The sequence below is a fragment of the Epinephelus lanceolatus genome, chromosome 4, assembly GCF_041903045.1.
Source record: "Epinephelus lanceolatus isolate andai-2023 chromosome 4, ASM4190304v1, whole genome shotgun sequence".
Taxonomy (NCBI): Eukaryota; Metazoa; Chordata; class Actinopteri; order Perciformes; family Serranidae; genus Epinephelus; species Epinephelus lanceolatus.
The window spans coordinates 24,851,949-24,867,930 of NC_135737.1; the positions used below are offsets into that span (position 1 = coordinate 24,851,949).

Genomic DNA, 15,982 nt, shown 5'->3' on the forward strand with positions numbered 1-15,982 from the left:
TTTGTGATGTGCTGCTTTTGTTAGCTGGCAGAGGAAAGCTGGATAGAGCTCTGACTATGTTACAAAGGTACCAAGGAAGCCGATCGTTCGGGGTCCTTGCAGAGTTCGACGTTAAGGTGCTAACTCAACTTGGTTCTTCTTGTTGCTGGAAAGTTATTTGCAAACCTTGTGTTTGGCCCACTAACTTCTCTGGTGTACTGGTTTTGCTCCTGCTGGGAGCGAGGGCAGGTCGTGGTCCAGGAGGAAAAAAAAACTGTGTGTGAGAGCAGAACTTCTCCTGCAATTTGCCTGGTGACATCACAGAGTCACATGGCACTGTAAAAGTACTGTCCAATCAGGCTTGAAGACTGGTCTCTTACTTGGGTCACAGAATGGGGCATACTGATACAGATAAGGGCCAAATAGCTGTCTTTGTTTGAAGAACAAAGAACGTGAGGTCTCTTGCCAATTCAGATGGCAAGAGAAGAAGCCTTCACATGTCCAGTTTAGATTTTAACAAATGACAAATCATCTGTGGTCCAGTGAATCCCAACAAGCCGTTTATATCAACATACGAAGAAGGTCCTCTTCCTATAGTTCTCCTGCACACTTGGTACATGTAAAAGGTTTTACTTTAGCAACCTCACTGCTAGATGCCACTGAATACTACACACTAGACCGGTTTCTCCAATTTTGAGGCTCCTTTTTTTTTTACACACATTGTGTATTTGTTTCAATAATATTCAATACTAATTTCTATTGGTTTTTCTTTATTTTGATGTAGTAATATAAAGTGTTTCTGCCATGATAGTCGGATATATTTTTTCACCACACTAAACAATATAACACAATCTTCATTTCACAAAATTATGTAACTGTAATGGTTTGAAAGCAGTCCCATCACTGGGATTGGCCAGTTTGGTGCATGGTCCATTTTTGGGATTCTGACACTGACAATAAAAGAAGGTCATGCTTGGTGAAATAGAAAGAAACTGATGGTTACTTCTGTGACCCCATTGTATACATTAGAGAAGGGGCCTTCAACATTTTTTAGGCTAAGGACCCTTTAGCTGAAAGAAAGATGGAGCAGGGACCCCCTTCCTACATATATAGTATAAATTGCACTGCATATTAAATTGGGCAGGTGGATGTCAGGCAGAAGGCCATATCAGCCTCAGGCTGCAGTCTTAAGGTGTATTTGCTTTTCAGGTAGGTGAGGGAGGAAACTCCACTTTCACAAAGATAAGTTGTTGCAAAAGGTAAAATATGTTTGATTCATGTTCATGTATATTTTCAGACATATTTTGATTTAAAAATAAAGAAAAAAGAAAAATTTAAAAAATGCAGTAACTCTGTGGACCCCCTGGGGGTCCTGGACCCCCTGTTGAAGACCTAGACATTAAAGGTACAAAGTGGGGCATCATCTTTTAAAAACCCAATATCACTTATACTTTTATCATATTTTGCAAATGTTGCAAGACACTTTTTACTCACGGTGTCTGGAGGCTGATTTGCCAGGGCCACGAGTGAGGTTTAGACACGCAGCCTCCTACGATCCGACCAAAACAATGCTTTGGTTTGGTGACTGGCGTCCCACATTTCGAATCAACTATAAAGAAAATTCAGAGTCACGAATTCTTGCAAGTGAAACACAAACATTGAATTAAAGTTTACAGCCATGGCAAGCAGTTATCCTGTGAGGATAAAGCACAGACAAATGATAAAACAAAATAGTTAGATGGACAAAAAATTGATTCTATTAGTAGACTCTTAACATTAGATAGGAAGAAGTTGTAAAGTTTGGCCTGAGGCCATGTTAAAAAAAAAACTGAAAATTTGAAAAATTTGGTCATTTGCATTTTAACATACCGCTCTTATGGTTAATGTCTAGATTATTCTAGGTTTGGAGAACATGTGTGGACAAGGCTTGAGATACAAAATCAGATGAAGGCTCTACAGGATGATTTTTATCCTTGCAACTATAATATTTTTCCCAAATGATGTACAGATTTTTAGGCATTATATTATCTTGAAAAAACAACTTGAAAATGTGGCACATGTAGGTGCTGTAAAAAGGAAAAAAATCTGTCGAGGGGAACATGCCCTTTTCAAAAAAGAGGGTAAAACAATGGACTGAAAGTGTGAATATGGGTAAAAACAAGTCAACAAAGACAAATGTGTACTTAGGAGCTTACTGTATATAAAACACTTCCAGAGAACCTAAACTGATAAGAAAGATTGTTTTTCTTAAGAATACAGAGGAGCCATTTGTTTATCATTTTTGTACATTTATAATCTTCCAGGTGCCAGTAACCTGTTTAAAAGTGCACTTAAGGTCAGAAGTGTCATTGACTACATGATCAATAAGCCATCGGGCCAATCGCTGGCTACTGATTGGCTCTGAGACCCCAACAGGCAAGCACTGTCTTTCAGTACCGGCTCTCGTTGGCTAATGAAGCCCATAGTGACAGCATGGATGCTTCTGTTGGCTCATGTGAGGTGTCAATCAAAAGGTCACAGTTCATCTACCATTTTGACAACAATGATTTGGCACATCACCAGGAGAAATGAAACATTTTGAATGATTAAATAGCAGTGAATGGATATCTCTGGATGTAAAAATGTGCTTGGACTAAATATTTTGCTGGAGAATTAGATCATCCAGACCTTTGGGAATGTTTGAGGACTGTACAAGCAGCATTTTTGTTTGCATCATATTGATCTGTGGATTATGATAATGCTTCACAGGTGAGTTCCAACTGTTTATTTGTTTGTCCAACAAAAGTGTTTATTGAACCTACTGTGGCGATTGTATTCATAAATGGTCAATCAAACTCCAAGGAGTGTAGCTTTAAAACGACAGGTCGTATGAAGAAACTACTTAAATAAAGCAAATATAGCAGTTGTTTACTTATCATAATCATCAAATAAAACCTTATGGGGACCCGAATATGGGACATCAGGTTGTTAAGAGGTTTTAGTAGCACTGAAAATACATGTATTCCATTCAGGGGATGCTCTGGTATTGTGCATGCTGGAATAGTTTGGGACCCTTAAAGGGAAATTTTGGTTTATTTCAACCCGTCTCCTATCGTCCTAAATTTGTTTCAAGTGACTAGTGACATAGAAATAATAGTTAGGAGGTGAGAGAGAGAGGCGCAACAGGTAGAGGACGAGAGGAGGAATGGCTGCTGCAAGGCTGCGTAGCTCTGGAGATTGGTGGTGTACCTGTGAATGCTGTGCCCCAGTGCCCACAGAAGAGGAATGCCTCTGTTGCAAGGAATGGGACCGGTTGCAGCCTTATTTTCAAGGTCTGGATGTGACTGAGGACGAGACACCTCCACCTGGAGTAACGTTAGTATCCAGCTGGGCTTTATCTAGAGCTGGCGAGATATATTTCGGCCGCGCTTTGGAAAGCAGAGCTAGAGGGATAAACAAACATGGCAGCACACCGGTAAGGTAAGACAACACGTTTACATGTCGTTTTCTATATGTTCTCTGACATTTATCCTAACGATATGAGGCGGTCTTTGTGGAAAAAAAGCTTGTTTAGTGGACTAACTTTGCACTTGAAGGGATGCCCGTTCACTTACGTTTTAACAGGTCTGACGCTACTATGCCCCCCGGCTGTATCTAGGCTAACGGCTAACATGCTAACTATTATTTCTTAATTAATTAATTTATTTATTAATTTAGGACGATAGGAGACGGGTTGAAATAAACTGAAATTTCCCTTTAATGGAACTGTGGCATCATTAATGTCATCAGTTTCACCTGTGCTTTTCCTACTATGACAAGTCGAAATGTCTTCTGGCCCATTACTACTCTCTTGGGATTTGGTATCTAGTGGTGAGGATTGCAGATTGCAGATATAACCAGCTGAAACTTCTCCAGGTAAGGAGACCTTCAGTGTTTACTGTTCAGGAGGTTTTTACCAGGAAACAAATTATCCGCAGAGGTCTCTTCCTCAATGTCAAATCAATGTCTCTCCTAAGATGTTGTGCAGGTCGCAGATGGACTGCTAAGACGGCACCCGCTAATGTGTGCTCACCCTTTTTCTCTCATAACTTAATGTGTTCTCACCTTTTTTCTGATCTAGATGTTCAGGTGAGTTTTACCGGGAGTACAGTTATCTGCAGAGGTCTCCTGCTCTCCAAAACAAATGGACTGGTGATTTAAATCGGTAAAAACTGTAAATAAAGCAGTTCCCCGTTAAGGAATCAGTGTTTTTTTTTATGCTGCTCATCGTGGGAGACTGCTAACTATAGTGTCTGACATGAAAACACAAATGATTCTATTGAGAGCCAGTGTTTGGTTTGTCCAATCTGGGCTACTGTAGAAACATGGAAATGCTATCTGGTGATCTCTGTGGACAAGGGCCTGCTCCCTATGTAGATATAAATGGCTCATTCTAAGGTAACCAAAACATGACGATTCTTATTTTCAGGTGAATATACACTGAAGAAAACATAATTATTATTTCATATTCCATTTGTGCCACTATATCCCCAACACACTGTTCCTTTAAGTGAGCAACCTGTGGTGTTGCGCAAGGTTTGGTATTGGGACCTAAGTTATTTATATTTCATTTAAATCATATTTGTAAGATATCTAATATGTTAAAATTTGTAACATTTGCTGATGATACAAATTTATTTTGTTTCGGGAGATGACATGAAAGAGTTATTAGAAACAGTAGAAAGGAAATTGATCAAGTTGAAAAAATGGTTTGCCGTTAAAATGACAATAAAACAAAAAATGTATGGTGTTCGGTCTATTGAGCTGAAATTTGGGGAAATGCATACAACACAAATATAGAGCCTATAATTTATGGAGCTACATTAGGGTCAAAAGTTTTGTACTTGAAAAAATAAAATTTGAAAAATACAACAATGTATTCAAAATAAAAATAAGTGTATGAAACGTTTTTTTCAGGTTAAATATAATTTTGATTCACTTTGGTAATTCTTTTGAATAAAAAATGTATTTTCACTTTTCACTTCCATATATATTTTAACATTTGAGGTCTTATTTTTTCAGTTGCATGTTTTATCTTTTCAGATTCAGATCTTATTTTTTACAGTTTCAAATCTTATTTTTTCAGTTTCAGACTTTTGACCCTGATGTGGCGTGGGGGGCGTGGCATCAACTGAGAGGGCTGTGGAATCATGAGTGACAGTGCCTTCAGGGAACGTAGGAACTAAAAAAAATTCTGACTCAACACTTATATACACCATATTCATGTGACTGGCAGTGTAAAAATTGATGCCAGCGACAAACTTCCATTTAGAAATCTGTTTTAGACAGTACTGAGCAACAATTGCGGTATAAGAGTGATAAATTATGCCAGATTTTGCAGTTCAACAGCCACATTTTAAGTGCTGATATGTTCGATTTCCACATAGCACTGTGAACGCAGCGTAGTGTCCACTTTGCTTGCGATGATGGCGTCTGGTCGGTCGGGTCAATCTGCTGGAGCCCATACATCCAGCACACAGGGCTGTGACGATGGAGCGGTGGAAATGTATGTTGTCACAAAAATGACCCCTTAATGTTTGTTATGATTTTCCAAAACTTAGTTAACATTTCTCACCTGTGTGCTGGATGTATGGCAAAATCTGGCATAATTTATCGGTCTTATACTGCAATTGGTGCTCAGTACTGTCTAAAACAGATTTCTAATGGAAGTTTGTCACTGGCATCAATTTTTACACTGCCAATCACATGAATATGGTGTATTTAAGTGTTGAGTCAGAATTTTTTTAGTTCCTACGTTCCCTGAAGGCACTGTCACTCATGATTCCACACCCCTCTCAGCTGATGCCACGCCCCCCAAGCCACATTAGGGTCAAAAGTCTGAAACTGAAAAAAAACCCCAAAAAGATCTGAATCTGAAAAGATAAAACATGCAACTGAAAAAAATAAGACCTCAAATGGCAAAATATATATGGAAGTGAAAAATAAATTATTTATTCAAAAGAATTACCAAAGTGTGTACCAAGGTGAGTATTATCTACTCACCCATATGCCGACGGAGGCCCTGGTGAAGTTTTAGAGTCCTCACAACCCTTGCGGAGATCAGCGGGGGGAGCGGCTAGCACACCAAATGGCAGACGGCGCCCCAGACTAACGTCCAAGAACACAAAATTGAATCCACAGAGTATCTTCATACTGCTCATCCATAGTGATCCAAGTGTGCTGCAGCCGCGACATAAAAAGTTGTTTGGAAAAACGTCATATGAACTCTGTTTCTAGCCTCACTGTAGCCTGTAGCTCTGACTGCTTCTCTGTGCTCCGCGCTCACGTGTGCGCGCCTGCGTGAGACCAGCGAAAGCATGAGCTTTGCTCACCCGTGTTTACATCATGTGACACGTGCACCGCAGGGAGAGACAACGTAACCACAGAGCTACAAGATAATTTTCACTACGGTCTTTTAGCAAAGGACAGCCCAACATGTCTGAAGACTTTGAAATTGAGGAGGAACAGCATTTCTTTGTTGAGCCGTATTTGTTTGAGCCCAAGTATACGGACGGAACTCAGCCGCCGCAGCTCATGAGCCTAACCCTCAGCCAGCCGCAGAATACCGGAGTCGAGCACTGGAAACCTGGTGGTGTAGTTGTTTCAAATGCAAAGCAATGCCAACGGATGAGGAAAGTCTTTGCTGCTCAGACTGGGAATTGGCGATGCCTGCACTTGAGAATCTGGACATCAGTACTGACAAGACTGCTGCTCTTCAGAGATCACCGATCACCCTGAGCGCGCACACGTGAGCGCGGAGCACAGAGAAGCAGTCAGAGCTACAGGCTACAGTGAGGCTAAAAACAGAGTTCACATGACGTTTTTCGAAACAACTTTTTATGTCGCAGCTGCAGCACACTTGGATCACTACGGATGAGCAGTATGGAGATACTCTGTGGATTCAATTTTGTGTTCTTGGACGTTAGTCTGGGGCGCCGTCTGCCATTAGGTGTGCTGGCCGCTCCACCCGCTGATCTTCGCAAGGGATGTGAGGACTCTAAAACTTCACCAGGGCCTCCGTCGGCATATGGGTGAGTAGATAATGGCTGAATTTTCATTTTTGGGTGCACTATCCCTTTAAAATGTAAAATTATTATGGATTATAATGTAAAATGATTAAATTGTAAAAGAGTTGAGGATTATAATTTAGAGTATAATGTATTGCATTATTAATTAATTTATTTTCCTTTCTTTGGTAATGTTGATATTCTGGGTTTTCCTGTGGTTAATAAAGGATAGGCAATAATAAGCCTGGGGCTTGAGCCTATTCCTTTCTCAGTTACAGACTGTGAGAAAATTTGTGTGAAATAATCTTTGTTTTTCCAAATGTATGTAACCGAAATAAAAATAATCATTCATTCATTCATTGAATCCTTCCAATTTTTGTTATTTATTTTTTTTAATTATTGGAGATTTGGAGCACAAAGGTGCCACACAGGTGGTTAAAAAGCTCAATGATTGATTGTAATCCTCTACATACAAATAGGTTTCACATACCACAGTTTGGGATGTGACAGTAGTCCCATCTTGTGTTACTGTCAGTAGTATAGCACCACGGCCCACCCGCATCACTGTCTGGGTTTCTGCAGCTCTGACAGTGACATACAAAGAGGGAGTCAATGAACTCAAAACAAAAACAATGATTTACCAGATTTTGACATTAATGTATTCATTACATCCAGAGCAAAACAATACAGGAAAACACACACGCACACACACACACACACACACACACACACACACACACACTTACATTTCCCTCCAGCCCCTTGTCAGGGTCAGTTTCTGGGGTGAAGCTCTTGTGTTGGTGAGGGCTCTGAGCACTCCAGGCCTGGCAGGTCACACCCTTAGTGGTGATAGAGGTTGGACCCCGGTATGTTTCTCCATTTCCAGTCTTACAATCTAATGTAACAAAACGGGGGAAAGTGAGCAAACAAATGATAAAACAAACTAAAAATGTGACAAATGCATATGTAGAGGTTGACTAATTTACCTTTTTGTGGTGGAGTTGTAGTAGCAGGGGGCTGGGGATCAGGTGTGGTTGTGGGTGTATCTTCTGAAGAATCGGTTGTGCATTTTTCCAAGTTGCAGTACTCCCAGCGAGTTTCACTGTCAGTGGTATAACACCAGGGCATCTCCTCATTGTCGGGGTTACGACAGTAGTTCTCATCCAGGCCTCTGACAAACAACAGACAATAATAACGATGAACACATGTAGAGCCAACAATTAAGGCGAAAGACTGTATGTCCCTCTTCTATGAAAAATGTTGAAAAATGTTTCAGTGACAGTAGCTCTTACTTGCAGGGAAAGTTGTCAAGCGTGCGGTCATGCTCGTGTGGCGTCTGAGCCGACCAGCTCTGGCATGTTTTGCCAGATTTAGTCACAGCAGTGGTGCCTCGGTATGCTTCACCTTTACCAGTGACACAGGTCAGCTCTGGGACAATCGTTGGAGGCTTGGATGCTGAGCACAGATGATGAGATGGATTAATTGGGGAACTCAGGGAAAAACCAAGTAGTGGCAGGTATTTTAAAGAATTTCAAATATCAATGAAACTGACTGTGAAAATCGGAATTGCTAAATAGTTGCTTGGGTGAGAGGCTGGGGTACACCATGAACAGGTCCCCAGACTATCACACATAGAGATGGACAACCATTCATGCTCATCCTCACACCAATAGCCAATTTAGAGTCACCAATTAACCTAACCTGCATTCTGTGGACTGTGGGGAGGAAGCCAAGAAGGGCCTCAGCAACCTGGTGGATTTAAAAGTGGAACCATCTTGCTATTTGGTCACCACTCAACCATTGTACCACTATATACCCAACATGTTTATCAATTATTATACATATGATGTACTAAATATTGGTGAGCAGGTGCGTTATGTTGAAATTTTGTAAGCTGCAGATGGAGCTCCTCTGTGAATGACTGAAATGATGTACTAATGATGTTTATCGTTTTTAATTTTTGTCAATAATCATGTTATGATTATTAATGTGCTATTTTATTTTCTTCCTCAGGTCAGTTTGACAGTTCGATGGTCCTGCAGCAGGAAGTGGTTCAACATCCCGAGGGACGGAAGTCACACCTTTTGTTTAAAGGTATGTGCACCTGCGCAGCTAAAACACATTTTTACATTTTTACTCTTGTGTGAATAAAATTCCTCTGACCCTGACTCTCAATGATAGAAGCTTGGTCTGGTTTAAGGTGTTATAATAGTGAAATAGGGCAGAAGTAAAGGAAACACATAAAATAGGAAATAGGAACACTTACTGCAGCGGGGTATGGTGCAATAGTCCCATCGTGTGGACGGGTTGGTGGTGAAGCACCATGGTCGGGGGGATGCATCTGGGTTCCTGCAGAAGTTCTCTACAAGATCTTTATCTGAAAGACTAGAGGAACCAAAATGAAAAATAAATTGTCAGGACCAAAATCAATGTTTAGCTTTTATTTACAAGAGTCAATACTTTATTACCATATCAACATGATTGATTGGAATTTGACATAGTGAGCTTACTTACACAGAGACAAAGAAAGGCAAAAATAGTAAAACCAATCACTCAAAAAGCACATAACATACACATACAAAGTAAACACAGGTACTGTCCATACCAATAAAATAAATGTAAAATATCAAACTAATGGGTAAATTAAGATCCAACGCATAAGAGCACCACAGATAAAAACTAGCACCTAAATGGAAATTAGCAGAAACCTCAAACGACCACTAGATAAAGTCCATCAAAAACATCTGCCCTATTGCAAAATTATTCAACCTGCTGAGTGGCTCTGTGTTCGTAATGTTGAGGAGGTGGAAGGTTTCGGGATATGTGCTGCTTTGAAACTTGGATGTTCTGGTCTGAATGCTTCTTAGTCATTTGTGAGAAGGATGGAAATTACAAAGGTTGTTCGCCGGGTGAGAGGGGTCCTTTAAAACTTTAAAGCCCTCCCTTTGTATCCTAGCCTTATAAATTTTCACTAGGGGTGTGACATCACATCCAGTAACTCTGGGTGTTGTACGTCGCACCACTGTGTGTCCAGCAATCTATTGTCCTCAGCTGACATGTTGCCAAACAACAAAGTTATCTATGGGTTAGGGGTCAGTGCTGAAGTCTAAAACTGTTCAAAACTGTTAATTTCAATGCCTGAAACTGACTTGGCAAAGATGGCCGCCATCTTGTTTTTACATGGATTAGTGTAGTGTGCTTTTGCCACCACTAGATGACACAAAAAAGTGTCAACGAAGGAGGACAACAGGTCTAAGTTAAGCAAATGAAGTTTAAGGTGCAGCTAACCCAAAATATAATGCCCTCATACAAGGATGCAGGGTTGCATGATGTTAAAAACAAGACTCTGGTGTGCTTTATTGAGAATATTAGTGCTGTTGTCCTCTGAATTCAAGGAAGGGGAGATTGTCAGTCCCAGAAATTCATAGCTGTCCACATGTTGCATTTCATTGAGGTGACCAAGAATAGGTGATCCCCACAGCTCCTGTGAAAGTCTACTAATATCTTGGTTTTGGAAGCTTTTAATACCAAGTTGTTCACATGACACCAGTCTACCAGGGATATAACCTCACTCCTGCAAGCTGTTGTTGAAGATGAAAACCAGTACTGTGGTGTCATCAGCGAATTAAAGAAATAGGCATTTGTGTATAATTAGTACAGGAGTTGGGACATTACACACCCCTGTAGAGCCCAGTGCTGATAGTTAAGGATTTGGAGAATTTGTTGTTAAGTTTGAACACCACCACCTGCCTGGGAAAACAGTATTAAAAGCTAAATTGAAATCGACAAAGGGAACCATTGCAGTGTTAGAGGCCTCTAGGTGTTGAGAAATAAAGTCGAGGCACAATAAAACTGCATCATCACAGAACTGTTTACACTGTATGCAAACTGATACAGCTCTAAGACAACACTGGAGAGATGTTACATTCCAGGCGTTCAAAGGGTTCATGACAACATTTGTTAGAGCCACAGGTCTGTAGTCATTCAGACAGCTTGGATTCGGTTTCTTAGTTAATACATTCTTCCTGAATACATTTACTGAATATCATTTAATCCTGCGTGTGGTTGGTTGACAGACTGATGTGCTGTTTGGTCGTCTTACACGTGAGGGTCATAGCCATGGCTGTGAGGTTCCTGGGAGTCCCAGCGTTGGCAGGTGTAGCTGTTTTCTGTAATGGAGATTTTTCCTCTGTAGTCCTCACCATTGCAGTGCATACACTCATCTGTAAAGGAACAAGCACAGACACTTTATACAGTGCACTCTGGATTTATATGTAAAAAAAAATAAAATAAAAGAAGAAAAAGAACAATATATTTTAAAAAAAAATCTCCCGTCCCACCACATCCCAAAGGTGCTCTATTGGATTGAGATCTGGTGACTGTGGAGGCCACTGGAGTACAGTGAACTCATTGTCATGTTCAAGAAACCAGTTTGAGATGATTTGAGTTTTGTGACATGGTGCGTTATCCTGCTGGAAGTAGCCATCAGAAGATGGGTACACTGTGGTCATAAAGGGATGGACACGGTCAGCAACAAGACTCAGGTAGGCTGTGGTGTTTAAACCATGCTCAGTTGGTACTAAGGGGCCCAAAGTGTGCCAAGAAAACATCTCCCACACCATTACACCACCACCAGCAGCCTGAACCGTTGATACAAGGCAGGATGGATCCATGCTTTTAGGTTTTTAATGCCAAATTCTGACCTTACCATCGTCAGAGCAGAAATCGAGACTCGTCAGACCAGACAACATTTTTCCAATCTTCTATTGTCCAAATGAAGCTCAGCGTAAGTTCAATCAGGAAGACCTCTCTCATGCTCAACCTTTAACATTTTTCTCCATGCCACTCTCACTACTCCCTCCACTCAGCTGACAATGGGTGTTCACTCCTAGTTATCAGATCACACTTTGCCACGATCTCTCAGCCAATCAGGATGCCACTGCAAAATTTTAAATCTGCTCTCTCTTCTGCTGCTGTCAGCCATCATTTTAGGCAGAATCTCCGCACCCTCCTCCACCCCGGTCACCTCCAGCCATCGTATCCAGAGTCCAGGACAAGCTCTGAAAGACTCGTTCCTCTACTCATCCAGATCATCGGCACTTCTCCATCTTCCTCTCATCTCATCTTCACCACCTCTATTCGACTATGGATTCATCACCCTCCTTAAATCAAACCATCTCTATGGGGTCTAATCGCCAAAGACTTTCCACATTTTTATTCATTCATTCACATGTTAATAAATATTCTTTTACCATAAAAACGTGTCTCTCCTGATTGAATTTTGGTGAGCTTGTGCGGATTGTAGCCTCAGTTTCCTTTTCTTAGCTGATGGGAGTGGCACCTGGTGTGGACTTCTGCTACTGTAGCCCATTTGCTCCAAGGTTCAACGTGTTGTTCATTCACAGATGGTCTTCTGCAGACCTTGGTTGGAACAAGTGGTTATTTGAGTTACTGTTGCCTTTCTATCATCTTGAACCAGTCTGGCCATTCTCCTCTGACCTCTGGCATCAACAAAGCATTTTCGTCCAGAGAACTGCTGCTCACTGAATATTTTCTCTTCTTCGGACCATCCTCTGTAAACCCTAGAGATGGTTGTGGGTGAAAATCCCAGTAGATCAGCAATTTCTGAAATACTCAGACCAGCCTGTCTGGCACCAACAACCATGCCATGTTCAAAGTCACTAAAATCACCTTTCTTCCCCATTCTGATGCTCAGTTTGAACTTCAGCAGGTCGTCTTGACCATGTCTACATACCTAAATGCATTGAGTTGCTGCCACATGATTGGCTGATTAACTATTTGTATGAACAAGCAGTTGAACAGATGTACCCAATAAAGTGGCTGGTGAGACATACATACATATACAGTACAGGCCAAAAGTTTGGACACACCTTCTCATTCAATGTGTTTTCTTTATTTTCATGACTATTTACATTGTAGATTCTCACTGAAGGCATCAAAACTATGAATGAACACATGTGGAGTTATGTACTTAACAAAAAAAGGTGAAATAACTGAAAACATGTTTTATATTCTAGTTTCTTCAAAATAGCCACCCTTTGCTCTGATTACTGCTTTGCACACTCTTGGCATTCTCTCGATGAGCTTCAAGAGGTAGTCACCTGAAATGGTTTCCACTTCACAGGTGTGCCTTATCAGGGTTAATTAGTGGAATTTCTTGCTTTATCAATGGGGTTGGGACCATCAGTTGTGTTGTGCAGAAGTCAGGTTAATACACAGCCGACAGCTGATCATTACTTTAAGAAATGAAGGTCAGTCAGTCCGGAAAATTGCAAAAACTTTAAATGTGTCCCCAAGTGGAGTCACAAAAACCATCAAGCGCTACAACGAAACTGGCACACATGAGGACCGACCCAGGAAAGGAAGACCAAGAGTCACCTCTGCTTCTGAGGATAAGTTCATCCGAGTCACCAGCCTCAGAAATCGCAAGTTAACAGCAGCTCAGATCAGAGACCAGATGAATGCCACACAGAGTTCTAGCAGCAGACCCATCTCTAGAACAACTGTTAAGAGGAGACTGCGCCAATCAGGCCTTCATGGTCAAATAGCTGCTAGGAAACCACTGCTAAGGAGAGGCAACAAGCAGAAGAGATTTGTTTGGGCCAAGAAACACAAGGAATGGACATTAGACCAGTGGAAATCTGTGCTTTGGTCTGATGAGTCCAAATTTGAGATCTTTGGTTCCAACCGCCGTGTCTTTGTGAGACGCAGAAAAGGTGAACGGATGGATTCCACATGCCTGGTTCCCACTGTGAAGCATGGAGGAGGAGGTGTGATGGTGTGGGGGTGTTTTGCTGGTGACACTGTTGGGGATTTATTCAAAATTGAAGGCACACTGAACCAGCATGGCTACCACAGCATCCTGCAGCGACATGCCATCCCATCCAGTTTGCGTTTAGTTGGACGATCATTTATTTTTCAACAGGACAATGACCCCAAACACACCTCCAGGCTGTGTAAGGGCTATTTGACCAAGAAGGAGAGTGATGGAGTGCTGCGGCAGATGACCTGGCCTCCACAGTCACCAGACCTGAACCCAGTCGAGATGGTTTGGGGTGAGCTGGACCGCAGAGTGAAGGCAAAGGGGCCAACAAGTGCTAAACACCTCTGGGAACTCCTTCAAGACTGTTGGAAAACAATTTCAGGTGACTACCTCTTGAAGCTCATGGAGAGAATGCCAAGAGTGTGCAAAGCAGTAATCAGAGCAAAGGGTGGCTATTTTGAAGAAACTAGAATATAAAACATGTTTTCAGTTATTTCACCTTTTTTTGTTAAGTACATAACTCCACATGTGTTCATTCATAGTTTTGATGCCTTCAGTGAGAATCTACAATGTAAATAGTCATGGAAATAAAGAAAACACATTGAATGAGAAGGTGTGTCCAAACTTTTGGCCTGTACTGTATATATATATATATATATATATATACATATATACACACACACACACACACACACATATATATATATATATATATATTTATATACATATATATATATATATACTGTATATATGTATATATGAATCACCCTCTCAGAGTGGTATCTGTATCATCCTCAAACTCAGGTCCTCTACCAGAGGCCTGGGAGTTTGAGGGTTCTGCGCAGTATCTTAGCTGTTCCTAGGGCTGCACATTTCTGGACTGATGCTTCAGATGTTGTTCTTGGAATCTGCCGGAGCCACTCTCCTAGTTTGGAGGTCACTGCCCTGAGCTCTCCTACTACCACGGGGACCACATCCACATCTGTTCCAGTTGTTCTTTTAACCCTTGATACTTCTCCACCTTTTCATGTTCCTTCTTTCTGATGTTGCTGTCTGCTGGTATTGCCACATCTACCACCACTGCCCTCTTCTGGTGTTTGTCAACCACCACTATGTCCGGTTGGGTAGCCAGCAGCTGTTCATCAGTCTGGAAGCTGAAGTCCCACAGGATCTTAGCCCTGTTGTTCTCAACCACCTTTGGTGGTGTGTCTCATCGGGATTTGGGTACTTCGAGTCCATACATAAATAAGACTGGCAAATATGAGAATAGGTATTGATTTATGAGCAACAGTTCGTATTTGTGCCTTGCTGTCACTGATATCACACACAAACAAATAAAATAATAAACACATGAAATAAATAAATTTTACCAGTGCAGGTGGCTACATCGCAGTATTCCCAGCGGGTGTCTGGGTCAGTGGTGTAACACCAGGGTCCCTCACTGGCTCCATCAGGGTTCCTGCAGAAGTTGGACTCCAGCTCTGCTCGGGGATATTCCTCCGGTGTGAAGCTGCAGCACACACATTGACAAAAATTAGATGAACAGACATAAAAGGATACGATGTCATGTGTAAACTGACATGATGTTGCATGAATACATACTTAGGTGTGTGTGGGTATCTTGCTGCCCAACTCTGACACGTCTTTCCTGTTTTTGTTTTGGACTTTGTTCCTCTGTATTGTTTTCCTGTTCCAAATGTACACTCCAGGATGTTCACTGCACAAGAAAAAATATACACCAAAGGAACTTTCAGCTTTGCATATCTGATCATTCAATAAAACCAGCTGGCTATTTAGGTGGAATGCTTGTTGACAAGTTTACTGTCCTTTCTAACTATAAAGCAATGAATGTCTGTATGTATAAGTGTGTGTGTGTGTGTGTGCTTCAGGGCTCTGCAGATTAAGTTGAACAAAAGTGTATTTCACTTGTGTCTCTGACTGCAAGTAGCCACTAATTTAATCCATGCTCTGCTTTATAACTGTGGAGGTGTGGACTCAGTCGGGCATGTCTTCACCAACGTCCATTGTGTAAATTCGCCACACTAACTTATAACACTAATAATGTTACTACTGCTCTACTTCATAACAGCAATGGTTCTGTCAAAGCGTCTGATAAACCTATGTGAAAATTAATCCATCTGGAAAGTGTATTTTGGAAAGTGTTTCTGACCTTGAGTCGCCATGAACTGGATGT

At 41.3% G+C, this 15,982-nt stretch overlaps 1 protein-coding gene across 8 annotated transcripts in view; it reads right to left on the reverse strand.

The window, feature by feature from the left end:
* LOC117260087 (apolipoprotein(a)-like) overlaps nucleotides 1-15,982 on the reverse strand; it is a 195,025-nt gene that overhangs the window by 134,418 nt on the left and 44,625 nt on the right. For 6 of the 8 annotated variants that reach the window (XM_078167076.1, XM_078167077.1, XM_078167075.1 and 3 more), the window contains 9 exons: nucleotides 15,391-15,505; nucleotides 15,159-15,298; nucleotides 11,107-11,227; nucleotides 9,271-9,389; nucleotides 8,297-8,459; nucleotides 7,991-8,175; nucleotides 7,751-7,899; nucleotides 7,495-7,588; nucleotides 1,474-1,588 (listed from right to left, as the gene is read on the reverse strand). The exons of the other annotated variants lie outside the window; for them this stretch is intronic. In XM_078167076.1, the coding sequence (XP_078023202.1) occupies nucleotides 1,474-1,588; nucleotides 7,495-7,588; nucleotides 7,751-7,899; nucleotides 7,991-8,175; nucleotides 8,297-8,459; nucleotides 9,271-9,389; nucleotides 11,107-11,227; nucleotides 15,159-15,298; nucleotides 15,391-15,505 (1,201 nt within the window). The remainder of the gene's footprint in view (nucleotides 1-1,473; nucleotides 1,589-7,494; nucleotides 7,589-7,750; nucleotides 7,900-7,990; nucleotides 8,176-8,296; nucleotides 8,460-9,270; nucleotides 9,390-11,106; nucleotides 11,228-15,158; nucleotides 15,299-15,390; nucleotides 15,506-15,982) is intronic. 8 annotated transcript variants of the gene reach the window in all.